The sequence below is a fragment of the Elephantulus edwardii genome, unplaced genomic scaffold, assembly GCF_000299155.1.
Source record: "Elephantulus edwardii isolate Elephantulus edwardi_28Jun2011 unplaced genomic scaffold, EleEdw1.0 scaffold00075, whole genome shotgun sequence".
Classification (NCBI taxonomy): Eukaryota; Metazoa; Chordata; class Mammalia; order Macroscelidea; family Macroscelididae; genus Elephantulus; species Elephantulus edwardii.
Genome location: NW_006399825.1, coordinates 354,347 through 378,204, shown reverse-complemented (window position 1 = coordinate 378,204; position 23,858 = coordinate 354,347). Strand labels below are relative to the sequence as shown.

At 36.4% G+C, this 23,858-nt stretch overlaps 1 protein-coding gene across 1 annotated transcript in view; it reads left to right on the top strand.

Annotated features, from left to right (window-relative positions):
* Nucleotides 1-23,858, top strand: part of SLCO1B3 (solute carrier organic anion transporter family, member 1B3) — a 77,790-nt gene that overhangs the window by 32,555 nt on the left and 21,377 nt on the right. Inside the window, exons 6-11 of the mRNA XM_006889133.1 lie at nucleotides 449-691; nucleotides 7,582-7,746; nucleotides 9,328-9,523; nucleotides 12,152-12,317; nucleotides 16,702-16,886; nucleotides 23,609-23,673. Coding sequence (XP_006889195.1) covers nucleotides 449-691; nucleotides 7,582-7,746; nucleotides 9,328-9,523; nucleotides 12,152-12,317; nucleotides 16,702-16,886; nucleotides 23,609-23,673 — 1,020 coding nt within the window. The remainder of the gene's footprint in view (nucleotides 1-448; nucleotides 692-7,581; nucleotides 7,747-9,327; nucleotides 9,524-12,151; nucleotides 12,318-16,701; nucleotides 16,887-23,608; nucleotides 23,674-23,858) is intronic.

Sequence of the window (23,858 nt, the reverse complement as noted above, 5' to 3'; positions counted from 1 at the left end):
CAGTTCACTTTTCTCTTTAAAAAAAATTGTTGCACAATGTTACTGTTTTCTTGACCTCAAGTTTGTACAGGTTAGGCAGTGTGAATAGTGTTATGAATGATTCCAGGATAAGAGGAATGTAAGGTATAATTTTTATTCCAGAGTTGAGAAAGTATAGAAAAAAAAAACTTCCCACAAATATACTAGCATATTATACTGTAATATACTAGTAATTATAGCATAATATAAGTAAGCATAGTAGAATATAATTACTATAATATTATTATAGTATATTATACTATACTAGTATATTTTATAAAAACACTTTGAAAAAATGCTAGTGTTTTAGAAATTATAAAATACAGCATGCTTTCTTAATCTGTGAAGTATAAAAAATCATTCTACATAGTTTTCATTGCATTTTAATGTGATTTTTAATTGACTCTTTCTTTCTAATTCTTTATTACAGGCAGTATCCGAATAACTCCTAAGGATTCTCGTTGGGTTGGTGCTTGGTGGCTTGGTTTCCTTGTGGCTGGAACACTCTCTCTTATTGCATCAATTCCATTCTTTTTCCTTCCAAAAAGTCTGAATAAACAAGAGAAAGGTAGAAAAGATTCGATATCTTCACATACTAGTAAAACAAAAGAAGCAAGTAAGTTATCGGCCAAATTAATCAACCATGAGCAACATATTACAGAAAATGTGACTGGTAAGTATTTTACAACTTTATTCAACTTTGAATTGTTAATTCCAGTTAATAAGTAATCCAGAAAATAAATTATACTCAAATCATCTTGAGTTAACTTTCTTCTACATGAAATATAATGGAATTATTTTCCTAAATGTGCCCATTCATGTTAATATTTCCTGAGCACTTGTCAATAGTCCAAAGAGAAGAACATTGAATATATGGAGTTGAGCAGAGAGAAATCAAGCAAAAAGCAAAACATCTGATACTTACAAAACAACAACAAAAAAAGTATTTCCGTTTCAAAATTAGATAGCACAAGCCATGAAAGTAAGAGGGATTATAATCTTTTATTGATTCTTAAATTAATTCTTCCCACAAATGCTCTGGCCTGAATATAGAATATTGTGTTCAAGGCCTTAAACCTGTTTCTAGGTAGGTTTTTAAATTCTAGTCGGACAGACTGAAGTTGACATTTGTATTCCTGTGGATATGACTTGACATTCTTTAGCTTTAATTTGAACTTGCATATTAGTAGTTGATGGTCTGTTCCACAATCAGCACCTGGCCTAATCATTGCTAATCACTGCTAAAATTAAACTTCTCCAAGGATTTCTTCCACAGATATAATTGATCTGATTCCTGTGCATACCATCAGGTGAAATCCATGAGTATAGCCTGTGCGTATATGTGTTACAGAAGGCATTTTATTTTATTTTATTAATTTTAATGAACATTTACAGAGATTTTGGATTTCCATTCATTCATTGCTACACTTTTCTCCCTGCCCAGCTCTCCCCAACCCCACCCCACCCCCAGTTCGCTCCTCTCTTTGAAAAGTATACAATCCCCCTGGATCCCTCCCACTGCCCAAGTATACTCCACTATGCAACCTTAATTCTGGACTCTTGTCCAGAATTAGTGTTTTAGAAAATATAAAATAATTTGACATGAATTGTGATAACTATAATACCCTATCATATATCACTTTTAAATTATTCTCTCCATCATCTGTTTCAATGCAGTATACATTAGAAGGCATTTTTATGCCAAGTTTCTCCAACTTTAAAATGAGTTTTTCCTTGGAGTCTAGGATTTTGAAACTCTGTCTCACATACTTTGGGCATGTAGCCAGGAGGGACCAGTCCTAGGAGAAGCACATCATAATTGGAAAGGTGGAGGGACAGGACAGGAGAGGAAGAGCTGAATAAGGCGGAGTGATATAGATACTGGGGTAATGAGTATCATTAAAAAGTGTAAAGTAAAGTGTCAGTGAGACTGGCTCAGGACAGGACAGGCTTCAAAGGATGCTATGAGTCACAGGTGACTGGACAACACATAACAACAACAATAATTCACAGTGTCTCTGAAACTTGCTCTATCTTGAGCCAATCTTACTGTCACTGGCATATCTACCCTCATTAACTCAGTTACTTTGTCACTCCATCTCATCCGGTGTTGTCTTTTTCTGTGCTGCACCTCAACCCTTCCAAACATGATACCTTTCTCCGAAAACTAGCCCCTCTTGTCTACATGCCCAAAGTATGTAAGACAAAGTCCCAATATCCTTGCTCCCAAGCAGTAGCTTGGTTCACTCTCTCCAAGGTAGACCTATTCATTTTCTTGGCAGTCCATATTATGATCAAAACTCTTCTCCAGCATCTCAACTAAAGGCATTAGCTCTTCTGTCATCCTTGGTCATTGTCCAACTCTCTGATGTATAGCAAGTAGTTGCAAAGACCGTAGCCTATATCAGGCACAACTTACTCAGTAGACTGACATCTTGCTCTTCAGTACTTTGGAGAGGCCCCTGACAGCAGATTTCCCTAATGCAATTTGTCTTTTGATTTCCTGACTGTGGATGCCAAGAGTGTTGATTGTAGAACCAAACCGAGTAAGCTGAAATTGTTAACAATTTCAATCTCTTCTCCATCTATTACGATGCTCCTGATTGGCCCAGGGGTGAGAATCTTTGTTTTCTTGATGTTGAGCTTCAATACACATTGCAAATTACAGTTCTTGACCCTCCGAAGCAGATGCTTCAGGCCACCCTCAGTTTCAGCAAGTAAAAATTTTTGTGTCATCTGCACAATGCAGGTTGTTGATGTGTATTCCTCCATTTCTGATGCCATTTTCCTCCTCATAAAGTCAAGCCTCTCAAACTAATCTGTTCTGCATAGAGGTTGAAAAGGCATGGAGACAGGACATATCCCTGATGTATTCCTTTTCTGATTTTGAACCATGCTGTGTTTCCTTGCTCTGTTCTGACAACTTCCTCCTGGTCTAAGTATAGGTTCCACATGAGCACAATGAGGTTTTCTAGGTTTCCTGTTGTTCTCAAGGCTAGTCACAATTGGTGGTGATTCACAGTCAAATGCCTTTGCATAGTCAATGAAACACAGGCATTTTTCTTCTGGTTCTCTCTGCTTTCTGCCAAGATCCATCTGACATTGACAGTGATGCCCTAGAGCCACAGTCTCTTCTAAATCCACCTTGAATTTCTGGTAGTTCTGTGTCAATGTATTGTTCCAGTCACTTTTGGAAAACCTTCAGTCAATTGTTCTGGTAACTGTCCTCCAGATTCCTTGGCATAGCCAGGTGAGCACTTCCACGGGTGCATCAGTTAGTTGAAATATGTCAATTGGTATTCCATCAATTCCTGGGGCCCTGTTTGTTGCCAATTCTTTCAGAGCAGCTTCTTCATCACCATTGTTTCTTGAACCTAGGTTGTTTCACATTCCATGTCCCAATCACCAGTGTCGGCTTACAACTGTTCCTCTTCCTTTGTATTTCCATACTTGAAAACTCAACCTCCTTTGCCTTTTCTGTTATCTAAATGTGCTCTGTTGTACATAGGGTTTTCAGAGGCCTGCTGTTTCAGAAGTGGATGGCCAATCCTTCTTCCTAGTCTGTCTTAATGTGAATACTCAGATTTAGAGAAGTATCAGACAGACCAGCAAGTTAAAGGTATATCCCTTATTGTGGAGTTAACTTTAGTGCCAGTGTTGTCCCTGCCTTTCTCACACAAGTCTTTACCCACTTATTTCCCTGCTCCATCATCCATCAGGATACCCATCCACTTCTACCCCCCTTCACATCTATTTCCCTTTGACCAGCCCTCCATCTAATAACTTATATATGAAGCTTCCATGGCTTCTGTGACTCCAAACACATCAGCTGATAGTAGTTCATTATGTTGGGATCAAGGCCTCTGAAGTTTAGTCGTAATGTTTCCCGAACAAAGGTGATGCATCCTGTAGAACTGGTGTGTAGAAGAATTTCATGAAACAACATATGAGCAAGAGCCTATGGTGATGAAAGAAGTAGTTCAGGCTGTTTTGAAGGAAATGGCAAAAATAAGGCTCCAGGAATAGATGGTATACCAATTGACATATTTCAGTTAACAGATGCTGCCCTGGACGTGCTCACCAAGTTCTCAAAAGAGAACTACCAGAAGTCCAGGCTGGTTTCAGAAGCGGTCGTGGTACTAGAGATATTGTAGCTGATGTTAGATGGATCTTGGCTGAAAGCAGCGAATACCAGAGAAATGTCTACCTGTGTTTCATTGACTATGCAAAGGCATTTGACTGTGTAGATCATAACAAACTATGGCTGACTCTGAGAAGAATGGGAATCCCAGAACACTTGATCGTCCTAATGTGAAACTTATACTTGGATCAGGAGGTAGTCGTCAGAACAGAGCAAGGGAGCACTGCATGGTTCAAAATTGGGAAGGGCATACGCCAGGGATGCATCCTATCTCCATACCTTTTCAACCTATATGCAGGACAGATTATCCGGGAGGCTGGGCTCTGTGAGGAGGAATGTGGGGTGAAGATTGGTGGACAATTTATCAACAATCTGCGTTATGCGGATGACACAACCCTGCTTGCTGAAACTGAAGAGGACCTGAAGCGCCTGCTGTAGAGGGTCAAGGACTGCAGCCTACAATATGGATTGAGGCTCAATGTCAAGAAGACAAAGATTCTCACCACTGGACCAATTGGCAGCATCAGGATGGATGGTGAAGAGATTGAGATTGTACACAGCTTTAGTTTGCTTGGCTCCACAGTCAACAGTCTTGGCACCAGCAGCTAGGAAATTAAAAGGCTCATTGCCATGGGAAAGTCTGCTGTTAGGGACCTCTCCAAAGTACTGAAGAGCAATGGTGTCTCTCTGGAGACTAAGATGCATCTGATACAGGCCATGGTCTTTGCAATCACTTGTTATGCATCAGAGAGTTGGACAATGAGCAAGGAGGATAGAAGGAGAATTAATGCCTTTGAGCTGTGGTGCTGAAGAAGAGTATTGAGAATATCATGGACTGCTAGGAAAACAAACAGATTCATCTTGGAAAGGGTTAAACCACGTGGCTCCTTGGAGGCAAGGATTCTGAGGTTCCATCTAACATACTTTGGACATGTTGTGAGGAGAGACCGGTCCTTAGAGAGCGGAGGGTGGAGGGACGGCGCAGGAGAGGAAGGCCCTCTATGAGGCGGATTGATTCAGTGACGGGGATAGTTGGGATGGGAGTGTCAGAGACAGTGCGATTGGCACAGGACAGAGCGGAGTTCAGGGCTGTCGTACATAGGGTCGCTATGAGTCGCAAGCGACTGGACGGCACATAACAACAACAACCAGTTGTTTCATTAAATACTTCTGTGTCAGCCAGTTATTTTTTTGTATAGTGACTCTGTACTCTTTTCATCATCTTTTGATATTTCCTGGATCATTTATTATTCTGCCCACAGCATCTTTAAGTACTATACAACTCAAGGCTTAAATTTGTTCTTCAGTTCCTTCAGCTTAAGAAATGCTGAGTGACTTTGATCCTTGATTTACCAGCTCTAGCTCTTTACACATTTCATTATAATAATTTGCTTTGTCTTCCCATGCTGCCCTTTGAAATTTTCAATTCAGGTTCTTCTTAATTTCTTGGTTTCTTCCATTTGCTTTGGTTTCTCGGTGTTCTAATGCAAAATTTTGAGTCTCTTCTGACATCTATCTCAGTCGTTTCCTCCTCTTTGTAACGACCTTTTGCATTCTTCATGAAAAATATTCTTTATATCTTCCCACAGTTCATATGGCCTACACTCATCAGTGTTCACGGTCTCAAATCTATTTCTGAGATGGTTTTTTTTAATTCAAGTAGGATAGACACGAAGTAAAATTTTGGTTCTTATGGATTTGATATAAATTTCTTTAGCTTCAGTTTGAACTTGCATGTTGTTTTCTGTGTCCTATAGAGTCAGAACTCACCCACAGCTGACCTTCTGGTAGGTCTTCAGAGGCAATTAATCACATGGAAGGAGATTGCCTAGCCTCAAGCCAGAACAGCTGATGGCCTTAAACTGCATGCCTTCAGGACCAAAGCACAGTTTCTTGCCATTGCAATATGAATTGAAGGCCAACATCAAGAAAACAAAGATTTTCACCACTGGTCCAATTAGCAGCAACATGATAGGTGGTAAAGAGATTGAGTCTGTCAACAATTTCAGCTTGCTCGGTTACACAATCAACACTCTTGGTACTGGCAGCCAGGAAAGCAAAAGATGAATTGCACTAGGGGACTCTTCTGTCAGGGACCTCTCCAGAGTACTGAAGAGCAATGATGTCAGTCTAGAGACTAAGATGTGCCTGATCTTTGCAATTACTTGCTATGCATTAGAGAGCTGAACAATGACTAATGATAATAGAAGAATTGATGCCTCTGAATTGTGATGTTGGAAAAGAGTATTGAGCACACCATGGACTGCCAAGAGAGCAAACACGTCTGCCCTGGAAAGGGTAAAACCAAGCTGCTACTTGGAGACAAGAATTTTGAAGCTCCATCGCACATTCTTTGTCATGTTGCCAGGAGAGATCAATCTTTGGAGAAGGACAACATGCTTGGAAGGGTTGAAGGACAGTGCAAGAGAGGAAGATGAGATGGATTGACTCAGTGACTGCGATGATGTGGGTGGATATGTCAGAGACAATGAAATTGGTTTAAGGTAGGTCAGGGTCAGTGCTGTTGTTAGGGTGCCAATGAGTCACAGATGACTCGAAAGAAACATAACATCAACTACTGCTAATGTAAAGGCAGTACTGCTCTGGGGGTTCAAATCTACCAACCTACCAGTAGCTCTGCTGGGTGAAAATGGACAAACGTCTGTGAGATTTACAGACTCTGAAAACCCACTGGAGGGTCTGCTATTTGTCTTTTCCCACTTGATGTCTATGAGTGATATCGATGTATACAATTTTAAGGCATAGTACCAAGAACTAAATAGTATGTATGTTGTCATTGCTTTTACTTTTGTTAGCTGCTGTCAAATCAAATACAATGAATAGCAACCTTGTGGAGAACAGATCTCAACCTTGTACTATCTTCACAATTTCTGACACCTTAAGCCCATTGCAGTGTCATTCCATGTAGTTGGAGGTCTTCCTTTTCTTTGTTGTCCCTCCACCTTTAAAAGCATGATGTCTCTCGCCAGTGAATAATTTCTTCTAGCAACATGCCCAAAGTATGTGATGCAAAGCTTTATAATCTTTGCCTCTCAGGAGCACTCTGACTGCACCTTCTCCAAGACATATCTGTTTGTTATTTTGGCAGTCTGTGGGGTATTCAGCACTCTTCACCAACACCACAGTTCAAAGCAGTTCCAAATTAATGTGCATATGTTGTCATTTTTTATAAAATAAGCTAAGTAAATAAATGTTAATGAGTATATGTTAAAAATTGAAGGGATATATTTTAAAGACATTTTTGATGGTAGGATTACACATACTTTCTTTTTTGTTTATGTTTTTAAGGAACCTTAATTTTACATCATTTGAATTATACTTGCCAAAGAAAATATTAATATATTTGAGTTTAAATTTATATTTAAGATATGCTTTAATATATTTTCTATTACTCCTTATAGGCTTCTACCAGTCCTTGAAAAATATCCTTACCAACCCCCTATATATTACATACTTGAGTATGTCATTATTATACTTCAGCAGCTTTGCTGGTGCTCTTACGTATATCTTCAAATACGTAGAACAACAGTATGGTCAGTCAATAGCTGATGCAAACTTTTGGATAGGTAAGTCCAATTGTTAACCTACTCACTTTATAGAAGGTATATTAGTTCCCAAGTTGCTTATTGGAGACAAAGATTTTGAAACTCTGTCTCACATGCTTTGGACATGTTGCTAGAAAGGACCAGTCCTCAGAGAAGGATATCATGCTTGGAAGGCTGAAGGGACAGCGCAAGAGAGGAAGACCCTGGATGGGATGGATTGACATAGAAATTGGGGTGATAGGCATAGATGTGTCAGAGACAGTGAGACTGGCTCAGGATATAACAGAGTTCAGAACTATTATACATAGGGTCTCTATGAGTTGCAAGTACTCAGCAGCATGTAGCAACCACCACAAAGTGCTTTTGTTCCCTGTTGGTGAAAGGAATCTCATACGAGTGTAATTTCCACTGATGTTTAACCAACTTAAGCTTTTCAGTCTTGTGATATCAATAGTGTTCCATAATCAAAGATGCATCTCATTTATGGAATATATACATAAATTTCTGAAGAAAAAGGTTTTCATAAACAAAACATTCAGACATGGCTTCTGTATCATTGGAGGAGTTCTGAAGAAAAAGGTTTTCATAAACAAAACATTCAGACATGGCTTCTGTATCATTGGAGGTTATAATTTATTGATGGGTTCCTGAAGTAAATTCTTTTCTAAAACAATCAATATAATTTCCTAATTCATAGACTTTGAAATCAGAAATCAATTACTTATAAAAAGTAGACAATTGATAATTTGAAAAGGAAAATAAATTTAAACCTAACGTTGATAACGGAATAACTCAGTACAGGTATCACACTTCAGAAAAGATTTTCTTTGCTACAGTATTTCTTAGAGTGTCTTGAGAGATACCTATTAAACTTGTTACCAGGTGCCATCAAGTTGTGTCTGCTTCACAATGACCACACAGGACACAGTAGGTCTGCATGGTGTTCTTGGCTATATTTGTAGAAGCAGACGCTCAGGTGTTTCTTCTTTGGAGCTGCTGAGTCAATTAAACTATTATCCTTTCAATGGCTATAAAATGAAAAAGGAACTCTGGTGGCTCAGTAGTAAGGAATCATGCTGTCAACCAAAGATGTGTGGTTTGAATCCACCAGTCGCTCTGCAGGAGGAAGATAAGCAATCTTCTCTCATGCAATTTACTGCCTCTGAAACCTGCTGGAGGGTCAACTACAAGTTGTTTCCAGCACCACAACCGCCATCAAAGTTAACTGTGGCGATGATCCTTTGGTTTCAATAAGTTTCTCAATATGGGTAGGCTGAAAGTCTGTTGTTTAAAAAACAAGTGTCTCATAGAAAAATTATCTTTTCAGATACAGATAAATACTTGCACTCACTGATTTTACTTCTGGGAAAACCAAGTTCTGAGCCAAGAGAAGAACAAATTCATTTTATCTGTTTTGTATGATATATGGGTCCTTGACAATTGTCTTGGTTTGCCTCCAAATTGCCCAAGAAGAATTAATAGATGGAATTGTCTGTGTACACACTATATCACGCACAAAGCAATATTTTTTATAAATCCCTTATTTGTGGAATTAGTGTTTGTTTATTGCTTAATGTTTTGTTTCTTTTTGTTTTTTTCTAGGAATCATCACCATACCTACTATTTCATTTGGACTATTTATAGGAGGATATATCATTAAAAAATTCAAACTCAGTCTATGGGGAATTGCGAAATTATCCTTCTCTTGTTTTTTGCTGTCATTCCTGTGCCAATTAAATAATTTATTCCTAACCTGTGAAACCAAATCTGTTGCAGGCCTAACCTTGACCTATAATGGGTTTGTACATATGTATCATTTGTATAAAAGAATCTTAAAATAATTTTTTTTCTTATATACATTTCCTTTATTAATTGAGATTCAGAGAAATTGTGAGTTGTCTGAGGTAATATATGCGTTCAAACATATCCTACTTCATATCATTAGTCCTAGAGTTTCATAGATTGTCAAACTAGGCTTTAGTCTAAAGCCAGTTCCCTGAAAATAAATAGATTAACTGTATGACCTATTCAGAAGAATGTATCTAGAGATACGGGAAATATAGGAAGGATTTTTCCCTTTCTTAATAAAATGTTATTGTGTGTCACCTACAAGGTTACTATTTGTAAGAAACATAGGTTTCCCTGTGAAATTCATAGTTTAATGAAGCCAAATAACCTATACAATTTGAATGTTTATTAAATGGTAGCCACAAATATAACATTTTAAGAAATAGACTGGTGCATAAGTTCTCAGAAAGAAGTGTAATAATCCTTAGGGTTCTCTGAGATCTTATTAGTGGATTCACAAATTTAAAATTACTTTATAATAGTAATATATTACTAATTTTTCCATTCCATTCTTTCATTAGTATACAATGACATAAGTTGACGTCTACTGGTCAGTGATACATGCGTTTTGTGTACTCTTCTACACTAAACATTCTTCCATGTTAATTTCCAATAATATATACTGATAGATAGAATTCAAATAAAAATACCTTTGAGACCCAAAATACTTTTTTAGAAGTGATAGTCTCCTGAAACTAAATATTGTGCGAAATGCAGAGTTAATTTGCTTCCGTTCAGGATACTGAGCGTGAAATCATCGTCTAGGAGTTAAAATTAAAGAAAGGGATTTTACCTTTAATAGTCAAGTTATTTGTAGGTGGCAGAATGTTTATGAATACTGAGTTATCTGATCACAATGTCTCAATAGGTTCTAAATCACTCTCATGTATAACTGTTCTCTGTGGCATGTCCTCAAATAGACTAGCTATTAGATGTTTTTAGTAAAATTAGTGATAATACAATTTCTAATTTTATTCAGTATATTCCTTTTGTGTTTAAGTTACTTGAACATTCAAATATAATTTATAAATATCAATTATTTTCAAGACTTCTTTCAAAGTCTAGAAACTTCATGGAAAAAAAGAACAGAAAACTAATTATGCAAGTGAGCCCTTATTTTCCTATTTTAGTGATATTATAAAACTGTATTTTCTAATGTATAACCATGATATAAACTTTAATTAACTCAATATGTTGTTGTTGATTGCCTTCGAGTTGAGCATGACTCATAGCAATCCTATGAACAAAAGGTTTGAAGCCCCTCTACAACTATCGACATTTTTCAAAGATCATAGAGTTTCCAGAGGCATGTTATTTAGGAAGTGGATGCCACTCCTGCTTCCAAAATTCAATATGAAACGTATTTTAGTTTTATATTTAAAGCATATAGAGATTTTCTAATCTTTCTCAGCATATTCCAAATCTAACCAATCTAAATGTTTTTGCAAAATTTATTCTTAAAAGTCCTGCTTTGTTAAATGCTTTTCTTAAAGAAAAGCAAAGATTAAAATACAGATTGTTTTTTAAATTCAACCTAATTTAAAAGATTAGAATTATTTAATTACTTTAAAGTCAGTACTATTTTCCAACACCACAGCTCAAAGGCAGTGATTGTTTTTCTGTCATCCTTATTCATTGTCCATCTTCCAGATGCATAACAAGTAATTCAGAAGACCATGACTTGGATCAAGTACATCTTAGTCTTTAAACTGGCATTGCTGTTCCTTAGTGCCTTGGAGAAATTCCTGACAGAATAGCTTCTCCAATGCAACTTATATTTTGATTTCTTAACTTCTGGTACCAAAGATAATGATTGTGGATCCAAGTAATGTGAAATCATTGACAATATCAATCTTTCTCCATCTGTCTCCATGTCTCCATGGATCTTATAGCTTTCCCACGGGCTGCCAAAAATCCAAATTGTGTCTGGGTAAAGTGAAACCAGAGTTCTCCTTAGAGGCAAGAAGGGTGAAACTCCATCTTACATACTTTGGATATGTTGTTAGGAAAAACCAGTCCTTAGAGAGGGATGTCATGCTTGGAAAGGTAAAAGATCAGCAAAAGAATGAAAAGTTCTCAACAAGATGTATGGCCACTGTGTAAATAGGCTCAAGGTTGTTGGAGGTGGTGAGGATGGCATAGGATAGGGCAGGATTCAGAGCTATTGTTCATAGAGTCGTTATGAGCCTTAGATGACTGGACAGCACATAAAAACATCTAATTAAAGGAAGAAAGCTGTGATAATTCATAGAGAATTTTTGTGCTAAACCAAAGTTGGATTTTGAACCCATCAATAAATCCAAGGAAAAAAGATGATTAGTACTCTTCTGAGAAATTTATAGTCTCCAAGCGTCAAGGACTCTCCTTCATAGGGTAGCTATAAGTCGCCTGTGACTCGATGGCACTTAAAAACTTAACAACAACAAAAATCCCCTGGAGGGTCAAACTATAAGTTAGTTCTGACTCAACAAAAGTAAGACTGAATAAACTAAAGGATATTCTGTGTGTTTTTCCTCTCTCTTTCTCTATAAATTCCTCTTTTTCTTTTACCTGGTATTTGTCTATTATGTATTTGCAGAAAAAACCCAGTAACGTCTCATATAAATGTATCACTCTCTTATTGCAACATGGATTGCAATTGTGATGAAAGCCAATGGGAACCAGTCTGTGGAGAAAATGGAATAACTTATGTGTCACCTTGTCTCGCAGGATGCACATCTTCAGGTACTAATCCAAAGTCAAAAGTGAGTATTCTCCTTTTTTTGTCTTCCAAACCAAAATCAAGTAATTTATTTCATAATTACTTACCAAATTTTTCTGTGACTAGAATAAGCAGTAAAAAGATTTCCAAATGTGTCTGTTTTGATATGTAAACAAAAACCTCATATAAAATTGGAACTTTCTTGGAACCCAAGTAGATTTTTCTTGCTTCAGTTCTATTTTCAAATTACCTATTTTTTTCCCCTAGATAGTATTAAAATACAACTTTTTGTGTTTATAATACTTATAGGATATCTAGGAAGCACCTAATTTTAGAATTTAACTGAATAATATTACTCCATCAACTTAGAGGTTTTTACCTTTTAGGAGTTAGGGGAAAATCCTGAACCAATACATTGTCAACACAATCTACCTTTTCAGGACAGATTTTTGTATAAAATATTTAATTCTAGCACCACCATTTCCTGTTGATTTTTCTAGAAGCAAAACTTCAGTTTCAGTCAACATCCAATTTTGCTCTTCACCAAGCTAGTACTTCTCCTATCCAGGATAACTTACTATTTTGCCTACTTAAAGGTTCTCAGGCCGTTCATTCATAGGGTCGCTGAGTTGTCTAGAGTTGACGGCACCAAACAACAACAACAACAATGCCACAAAGTATTCCATGCCATGTTAACTATCGGTTTTCCTCCCAACTGATGAAGATTTGAGATACTGTACTACAATACACCTCCCACCCACCCAGTGTCTCAGGAAGTAGATAAAACATTTTCTGTGCCCTTTATCTATCTTTGACATTAGCAACATAATTAGCTATGACCCTTCTTCTTGGCTATGCAAATCTGTGTCTAATTTTTGAGGTATTTTCTGTTCTAACAAACAAACCTATTACTGTCAGTTCTAGTATAGGCAGTCCTGACTCTTAGCAAACTCCTGTCAGGTTTTTGAAACAGTAATCTTTACTGAACAAAGCTGTTTATTTTTCTCCCACATAGCAGCTGGTGGATTTGAATGGCTGACCAATATGTTAGGCTTTATGCCACCAGGACTCCTTACTCTTGGCTATACTGAGAACATTGAAACTGAACCACAAATCTAATATACTTGTATAAATTCAACTCAATGACTATTCTTAAAAGCCCACAGCTCACATTTATGGCCATAGTGCCATTTACTGAGAGTTTTGCATTAATTAGTCCATGGTCCTTCTGTGCCTACTAATGAATATCTAGGATATTAGGATCTTAAAGAAAGATATGTTTACCATGGAGACAACCCTACTCTTAATACTGGCAAAAAGTACACCTTAAGAAAATTTTTGGTACATTATTTGTAAAATTCTAAGTAATCAATCAGCCCTTTCTAACCACCCAAAATAATGTTTCTTTTACCAAAATTTGGATTTCCTTTATTTATAAGGAATTCCCCACATTTTCTTCTTAGTGATAAAGTAAATCTTGGTTGTGGTGGTGGTGGAGGTGGTGCTATAGAGTTGGCTGTAAATCATAGTGACATCAGAACAGTCTCTACCAAGCCCAAGTCCATTGTCATGTCAATTCGTCTCATTGAGGATCTGCTCTCTTTCATTGATCCTCCACTTTTTCAAACATAATATCTTTTTTCAAGAACAGGTACCTCCTGACAACATGGCTTGCAGTGTGTGAAAAAAAGTTTCATCATCCTTGCCTCCAAGGAGCACCCTGATTGTGGTTCCTCCAATACAGATTTACTACATCTTCTTTGGGCAATCCGTAATATATTCAATACTCTCCCCCAATATCACAGTTTAAAGACATAATTTCTTTTTTTTTATTTGCTGCTCAATTTTCTTATGCAGAGATGAAGTAAATTAAAACACCATGACTTAGGAGAGGCACGTCTTAGTCTTTAAACTAACATCCTTTAATACTTTAAAGAGGTCTTTGAGAGCAGATTTTCCCAAACAACATGCCTTTTGATTTCTTAACTACTGATACTGTGCTTATTCACTGTGGATCCAAGTTACTAAAAAAAAATCTTTCACAACTTCAATCTTTTCTCCATCCTAATGGTCCATTTGTGAGGATTTTTATTTTCTTGATAATTGAAATGTATTATATATAGCAGGCTGTAGGCTTTTATTTTCTTCAGTAAACCCATTAGGTCTTCTTCACTTTCTATAAGCAAGGATAGCTCTGATGCTAGCTATATGCTGAATAATTCTGGTTTCAGGTTTTAGCTGCACCCAGATTGCCATATTTTTCTTTATTTATTTTCTTTATTTCTGGGTCATCCCCCTTTTCACAAGATCGACACTTTGAGATTCTTTAAAAGATTAAGTATTTGAGAAAGCAAAAGTGGTACAGCAATATTTTTTAAAAGTCTGCTTAGTGAAAACTTATATGCATAATTAGATACTTCTTAATTTATTAAATTATTTCCTAATAAAAAATAGCATAATTTGAATGATAACAGTGAACTGTTTTTCCTTATCTAGAAACATACCAGTGGAACAACTGTATCTTTCAATTGTTAAGTGAATATACTTTTTAAAAAGTGATTCTTATAAAACAAAAAGTGATTCTTAGTTCCCCCCCAATCCCTGATGTCAGTTCTATTTTATAACAATGGTATTATGCAGCATTCGTCCTTCTGCGACTGAGACAGTTCACTCAGCATAATGTCCTAAGAAAACAGGGGATAAGTAATGCACATGGCATTGAAACAGATGAGGGAGAAAACTGTTTAAAAGGAATGTGTAATTAGTATTATTTGCATGACAAGAGACTAGAATAAGAGCTGCATAGTAAAGTGGACTCTGGGGGATTGTATAACAATGAAAGAACTTTTTTTTCCAGAAAGAAAAGTGAACTGGGGGGGAGGGGTGGACAGGGAGGGAAATGTGCAACAATGAATAGAAATCCAAGTTCTCTATAAACTTTCATGAAAATCTCAATTAAAAAAATTATCATAACCAGCCATCTAGGGTCAACTGATATTCGACAAGGAAACCAAAGCTATCAAATGGGGAAATTATAACCTTTTCAACAAATGATGCTGGCAGAACTGGACTTCTACCTGCAGAAAGCTGAAAGAGGGTCCACATCTCACACCATACATAAAAATCACAAGATGGATCAGAGACCTGGGAGTAAAGCCCAAAACCATAAAGTTTATAAGAGACAAACTGTGATCAAACTTAGACGTGCTAGTCCAAGGTATAAAGAGACTGCCAAATACAACCAGAAATGCTCAATCTAAAGAGGATAAAATTGATTCATGGGACCTTCTAAAGATTAAATCTATGTGCACATCAAAAACATTTTGCAACAAGGTGAAAATAAAACCTACAGACTGGGAACAAACATTTGGTAATACCATCTCAGACAAGAGTCTTATAACAAAAGTTTACTCCTGGGCCTCCACAAGAAAAACACCCAATTACAAAATGTGCAAAAGACATGGAAAGAATTTTTACAGAGGAAGATATTTGGATTACAAACAGACACTTGAAAAAAAATGCTCCAAATCACTGAGAATAAGAGAGATGCAAATCAAAACCAAAAAGAGGTACTATCTCACTCATTGCAGTAAGAATGACAGAGTTTAACAGGGCAGCAAGTTAATAGATGTTGGAGAGGATGTGGCGAGAAAGGAACTCATACATGGTTGGTGGGACTGTAAAATGGTGCAACCATTCTGGAAGGCAGTTTGGTGCTTCCTCAAAAAGCTGAACATAGAAATTCCATATGGCAGAGCTATTCCACTACTTGGAATATAGCCTGAGAATATGAGAATTGAGGTACAAACTGAGATTTTTGGTACCAAAGTTCATAGCAACATTATTCACCATCACGAGAACTTGGAAACAGCCCAAATGATCAACCACAAAACAATGGACTGAGAAATTATGGTACATTCACACAATGGAATACTATGCAGCATGCAGGAGCAATAACTTTGGAAATTGCCACCTAACTTGGGAGGGACTGGAGAGCATTATGCTAAGTGAACTAACTCAATCCCACAAGGATAAATATTGTATAAGACCATTATTGTAGAATGAGTATAAGAATCCAGGACAGAAGGGAGAGGATAGAATCAGAGGGATGTGGATGTGTAAGAGGAAGGGAGGATTAATCAATTTGATGGGTAGGAGGATGAGGGAAATTGAAAGAATTTGTTCAAAATTGTATTAGAATTTTGTAAATAAATGAGTGTGGGGGGAGATTTTTAAATTATCATAAAAAATTAATACCCAAGAGGCTTTGATTAAGATTAAAATACTTATGTGGTAAGTAACGGGGTGGGGGAGAGAGAGTAATTCTTTTCGTTAAAATCAGGGACTTATTTAAGTGACTGGGGTGTTTTTGTGGCAATGTCATAATTTGAAAATGCATTTTTTTCATATTTTGAAAACTATTACAGGTTTTTTATAACTGTCATTGTGTGGATATGGCTGATTTCCCAAACAGAAACAACTCAGTCCGTTTGGGTGAATGTCCAAGAAAAGATCATTGTAAAAAGAAATTTTACTTGTTTTTAGTAGTGCAAGTCATGGGTAGTCTTATAAGTTCACTGGGATCCACCCCGGCTTTCATGCTGGTTTTTAAGTAAGTATTATTTTTTTAAAAAAGCATGTTGGGAGGAGGAGGAAAAAAGAATAATCCAGGTGAAAAGACAGGGTAATGATGGGCAAGGTCCAATGGTGATTAATTTTGTAAAACATAATGCATGAGAATGATTGTATGAAACACAATATGAATGAGAAATAATGTGAAACACAATGTATACAAACTTTGTAAGCAAACCAATTAAAAAAAAAAAAAAAGAATCAGCACAAGTCTTAAGAGACCGATTAAATATAGCTCAGATTTCCAACTTTGGGAAAGAAACCCCATGTTTATATTTTAAAAGAAAAACCAACACACACACACACACACACACACACACACACACAAACCCTCCATTGCCATCAAGTCAAAACCACCTCATAGCTGACTTTTCAATGAGTTTTCAGAGGCTATAAAACACATGGAAGGAGATTGTCTCCTATTCTCCCATAGAGCTGCCTTTAGATTCAAACCAAGTGCTTTTTGGGTTTGCAGGACAACTCACTACCCATTAGGCTAGCAGAGCTCCTGTACGTATAGAAGTGTCTGTAAATACAGCACAAATGCTTGTATTGTTTACCTCACAAATATTTAACACTTGTACTTTTATCTTGTTAAGGGAATTGTGCTGCCAGTCTAAAGGCACACAATTAAAATTCACCAGCTTCTCCACAGAATTGAGATGAGCAAGTATCTCCCATGTGAAACCCACTGAAGGGTCAGCTATGAGTCAGTTAAAACTCAAAGGTACATAACAACAATAACACTTGTGTCTTGTTATATAAACATTTTGGGGGGATAATTTATATTAGGATTATGATACTTCCATGCTGGGAATTATACTAGTTTTGCCTTTAATTCTTCCATTACAAAAACTAGAATCCAGTGGCAAGAAGCTGTACTGCAATACCAGAGGTATGCGGTTCAAATCCACCAAATGATCTGCTGGAGAAGGCGGGGCAATCTCCTCCTGTACCAGTCAGATCTAATTCAATGGTACACACACCCAAAATATTAAAACTAAATTAAAAAAAATAAACCAACAAAAAACTAGAATCCTTTCTCTTCTTACTAAGAATTTTAAGGTATAGGTGTAAACAATTGGCAGTTATGTCAGTCATCAGAGGACTCCTAAAAGTTTCTTTTTTACTTTTTTAAAATTTTCTACTAGTTTATTTACAAAATTCGAATACATTGTTTTCAAGGACAAATGATTAATCCCCACCCCCTCCCCCTTTAAATGTGTCTTTAAAAGTTTTTTCATTCTGGCATGTCCTACACTCTGAATGATCTGTTATGGTTTATCTATTACACTTGTTAAGTGAAAACAACTGAAAAGAGGACTGTATAATATAAAATGTAGTGTATATTGGCACTCCAACTTGTCTAATCCATCTTCAGAATGACTTTTGATCTAGTCTCTTGTAACATCCTAGAAGACAACAGACAAGTATGTAAGAAAAATTCATTACGTTTCTCAATCATTAGACAAATAAGTAAATTAGATGTCATGTTTGGCAAATTATATTCAGTGATAATCAAATAGGCATAGTGTATGTTCTTATATGGCATGGATTCTGATAGGAAATATTAGGCTGCTAGAGATATAAGTAAAAACATAGCTACAAACTCTTCTTAGTGTCAATGAAAAGAGCACCAGTACAGGGAATAAAAAAGAAAAGCCTGTTTAACTTGAAATGGTGTTAGGATAGGGGACTTGAGGAGTAAGTACTTCTTCTAAGAAATCACTTTTAATCAAGAAACCTAATTATAAGTTAGTTAGGAAACAAAGATCTTTTCAAGGAGATGAACGAGGTGCCAATACCTTGACGTAGGAAAAAACTGGTGTGTTTGAGAAATGACCATATCATCTAAATTGGAAAGCTAGTTAAGATGTCCATATTTGTTGCCATCAAACGAACTTCAATACATAGTGGCCATGTAGGTCAGAGTAGAACTGTCCCATATGACTCCCAGTGCTGTCATCTTGTCAGTAGCTGATTGCCAGATCTTTCTCCTGAAGAGCAGCTGGTGGGTTCAAATTGCAAATCTTTTGGTTAGAAATCCCAAGGTCCAACAGATGCTCTGCTGGAAAAAAGAGGGCCAATCTCCTTCTGTACCAGTCAGATCCAATTTGATGGTACACACACACACACACACACACACACACACACAAAATGATAATAATAAAATAAATTTTACAAAAAACAAAAAAACCCTTGCATATGTCTTAAAAATATTCATGTATAAGTATGGTAGCCTGGCTTAACATTTAAGATTTGAGTTGTTGTTTTTGTTAGTTATCATCAAGTTGAGCCAACCCATAACAACCCTATAAACAACAGATCTCAACTCTGCTTTATACTGGGCCATTCTCACATTCTCTAACACATTTGAGACCATTGCTGCAGACGCATGTCAATCCAGCTTGTCAAAGAAATATTTTCAAATTTCCCATAGACTTTTCCTTTTCCTGAAAGAAAACATCTGTGAAACAAATAGTATAATAGAATTATAAATGTAAATGATTTAATGATTCTTTCCCACTTACATCATTAGAGCTTGTGTTAAAACATGACTGAGAATTATTGATATTCTGTCCTTGAACACGTTTCCATTATGTGTGTAGGCACTGTTGTAGGCACTGAGGATGCAACTGTGAATTAATTAGAGCAGAAGAGGCTCTCTTTCCTTATGTTATTTTCCAGTGGGGAGGGCGTAAGATTAGAAATAGGATGGCATACAAGAAGAAACTGTAAGCTAACGAGGAAGTCAATAGGCAAAGTATGCATAGTGTAAAGTAGTAGGAGTCTGCAGGGGTGTAAATGTTATACTTTCAGAAAGTTCAAGTGTACTCAAGAAGCACCTCAGAAGAAAGTCCCATTGATCTATTCCTGACAAAAAAGCAATCACTGAAAATCCAATAAAAAGTAGTTCCATTCTGACATAAACAATAAAATATCCTCGAGTCTGAATCGACATAATGAAAACTAATAACAATGACAAACAAGAGGGGTACAGAACTATAGAATATTTTTTTCTGGTTGCTTCTCTTGTTTTCTGTTCAACACAAGATAAGTAGTCAACAGAGAATGAGAACATAGGAACAGCAGCAGCTTGAGGTAAAACCGTGAAAAGTGATAGGGTTGCTACGAGTCGTGCTTAACTCTTCAGCAAACATCATCAACAACAACAATATACTACGATGATGCTAGAGGCCAGGGAATTCTCGTGGCATAGTTCATGGCATACTGTGTTGTTAGTCCAAAGACTATGATTTGAGCATTTCTAATTCACCAGGTGTTCTGCAAGAGAAAGATAGCAGTGTTTTTCCACTATGATTTTCAGCCTTGGAAGCCAGGTGGGGGGCAGCAGTGTCTGAGAATCAACAGGATGTATTCATTCAGGAAGGTCTATTTGAAGTTTATGCTCATGAATTTAAAATCACTTCACTGACTGAGCATATTTGAGAGATACACACACACATACACAGCAACTACAAAATAAAAGTGCCAAAAAGGTGAGAGATTTGCTAAAAACACTGTTGAGGCTTGGGGTAATTAACTGCCATGTGATTTACTGCCTCTGAAAACCCACTAGAGAGTCAGCTATGAGTTGGTCCTGACTTGACAATACACAATAGGTGCAGTAAGTGAGTGAGTCTGACTGCAATAAAAAATGTAAGCAACGAGAAAGTCCAAGATGTATGATTATATAGGGATGATTATGAAAAGAGCATATATGTCCTGTAAGGAAGTAAAGATCTCAGAGGAGAGATGGTCTATAAGAAGAGGAGAAATCAGTGGCCTGAGGACGCCTAGGCGGTGGTGACATTCTTGAATTTTCTCATACTAGTCCCTTTTATGAAGAAAAACTTTCTCAAAAATATTACATCTACTTTTAGAAAAGGTTTAACTACAGCAAAATGTAGGTCTGTGCTCTCTGCTATGAGAAAAGGTGTCAGTCTTTTCACAAGCAGGGCCAGAAATATTTTCAATTTATTTTTTCTCTTAATATAAAAGTATATTATGTTTCCATTTTATTATGTTATATGAATTTAATTTTTCTCAAACTCAAATTCTCCTTGCTCTTGAATCAAAAGCATGTTTCTAAGACTTTAAATCCCAAGGGAGGAGATTCCTTTCTTTCTCCATGAAACCACTGGATTCCAACCACTGGAGACCTGTAGTCTTTGATTTAGCAGTACAAGTCCCTATGGACTACACCACAAGAACTCCCTTCATTGAATTTATGTTATTGTTGTTGTTCATTGCCATTGAGTCAGAATCGACTCATAGCTGAACCTCTAGTTGGTTTATGAAGGCAGAAAATTGCATGGGAGGAGATTGCGCATCTTTCTCTTTCAAGCAGCTTGGAAGATTCCAACCTTTGGCCTTTGGATTGGCAGCACAGTTCCTTGGCACTAGACCACCAGAGCCTTTATAGTGGTATCTAATCTTTAAAATACTCTTAAATATTTTGGAAATGGTGCAGATCATAAAAGGTTTCTTTTCTGCTGAAATTATGATATATAGTGTCTAAAACATGTGCCTCCTTTACCAGACTGAAAACATAAAAAATTCAAATTATATTTGACATGTTTTTAGCAAATTCATCATGGCCTCCAGTCTTCACCTTCATTTAAGTATTACTAATCATCTATTTAACAATCAGGAATTGTGCCAAAGACTAACATGAATGTTAACAATTTTTTTCCTTTAAAAATGCCTCCTTTTTTCCCTTTTCGAAATAGAATAATTTTGTTACTCTAATCTCAGTTTTCTATACAAATAATTTCCCCTTAAGCCTTTCAAGAGAGCTAGCAATGATTAAAGTTGTAGTATAATTTAAGTGCTTGACATACTTTGACACATTATATTCAATTGTCACAAGATAAGCAGCCATTATTATTTACACTTAGTATGTAATGAAACAATCTTAAGCCAAAAAAAGTCAAATTGCTTCTCGAAATTGCTTGTAAGATATGAAATAGTATTGATCTCTATTCTCATGAACAAGAACTAGCACAATATTGGATCGTTGCTATCGTTGTTAGGTGCTGTCAAGTCGAGTATAATTCATACTGACCCCATGACCAATAGATTTGAACCCTGTCTTCGCCTGTACCATCCTCACAGTTTCTGAAACACTTGAGCCCATTTCTGCAAGCACTCTATCAATCTGCCTGGTTGAAAGTGTCCTCTCTCTCACTTACCCTCCATCATTTCAAGCATGATGTCCCTCTCCAATGAATATACTCTCCTAGCAACATGCCCAAAGTACGTAAGCTAAACTTTGTCTTCCTTTCCTCAAAGGAGCATTCTGGATGCACCTCTCTGAGACATACCTGTTTATTCTTTTGGCAGTCCATGAAATAGTCAGTACTCTTCTCCAGAACCAGTTCAAAGATATCAATTCTTCTGCCGTCATCCTTATAGCAAGTGATTGAATCAGGCATATCTTAGTCCTCAAATTAACATCATTATTCCTCAGTAATTTAGAGAGGCTACTGACTGGTATTGGGTAGGAAACAAACTGAAGAAATAAACTTACTTGTATTACTTTTTGGACTTTCAGCTAAGGAATTTAAGGGGGGAAAATAACCTTTTGTACCAGTAAATTTCAGATTTCAGCTTAAAAACGAGTTTTGGTTTTGTTGACAAACAAACTCAGTCACTTTCTCACAGCCAGGGAAATTCATTTCACTTGAAAAATATTAGCTTATCACAGGGATAATTTTATCACAAATTTCATTCAGCACAGAAAGTGAAATTCTCAAAATTGCTTTCTAAATGCAAGAATGAGTGCATTTTTAATGGTATACGAATATGCTCTCTAACATTAAGGAAATATTGACTTTAACTAGAAACAGAGAATAGGTTTTTATCCTGTTGGTTGTATTATAAAGGTCTCCAGTGGCATGATATGTTATATGTCTTGCTGTTAACCATAAGGTCAACAGTTCTAATCTACAGTTCTCTGACAGAAAGTGATGGACAATCTTTTCTCAAAAAGATTTCTAGCCTCAGATACCCAATAAATGATCCCTATAAATCAGAATCCACTTGACACAGGTGGGGTTCAGTTTTGTTTTTGTGGTTTGTGCTATGCAAACTTTTTTCTGTTAATAGCAGAAATAAGAAGTAAAAAGATCTTTACTAAGACCTTGACCTAGATGAAATTATTTACCGTTCTAAATGGGCTGTATCAATTAAATAGCAATGCCATTGTTGTGTGCCCTCAAATTGAAACTGAGTAATCCTCCGGCAGGTTTTCAGAGGCAATTGATTACATGGTAGGAGATTGTGCATCCTCCTGTGGAGCAGCTCATATATTCAAACATCATGCCATTGGGATTGCAGTGCACCTAGTTGCCACTAAGCCCCCAGGGCTCCCTAGACACATGAAATTGGTTTTTATTGTAGGCGTAATAAAGTCTATTCCAACTACGATCTAAAGATTTCCAGAAGAATAAAAAATGTGAGCCTTTTTGTTGAAAGTTTTAATATTATTGCACATTAGTTAGAAATAAAATCATTCTTATCATCATTTGTTTACCTTTTTAGATAATTTTAAACTATACCTTGAAATAATACAAACTGTTCTCTTGATGGTTTTCATTTGATCATGAAGCTCTAACCTACTAAGAGGAATGTTTTACTACTGAACTCAGTTTGGTATTTTAGAGATCTTTAATTTTTTTTTCTTTTGTATTTTTGCAGAAATGTCAAACCAGAACTCAAATCACTTGCAGTGGGTTTCCACTCACTGACTATACGATCTCTAGGTATGATAAAAATAATGATTATGACTTGATTCATGTCAAACATCTAAGGCTAAATGCAGTTAATTTTCAATTAGAAGAAAGAAAAAACTAATGTATTTAAGAAGCATTTTTCTGTATATTATAAATGAAAAAATAATAAAAGAAGAAAATTGAGATAAGTTTTGAGATAAAAGTTTGAAATGGAG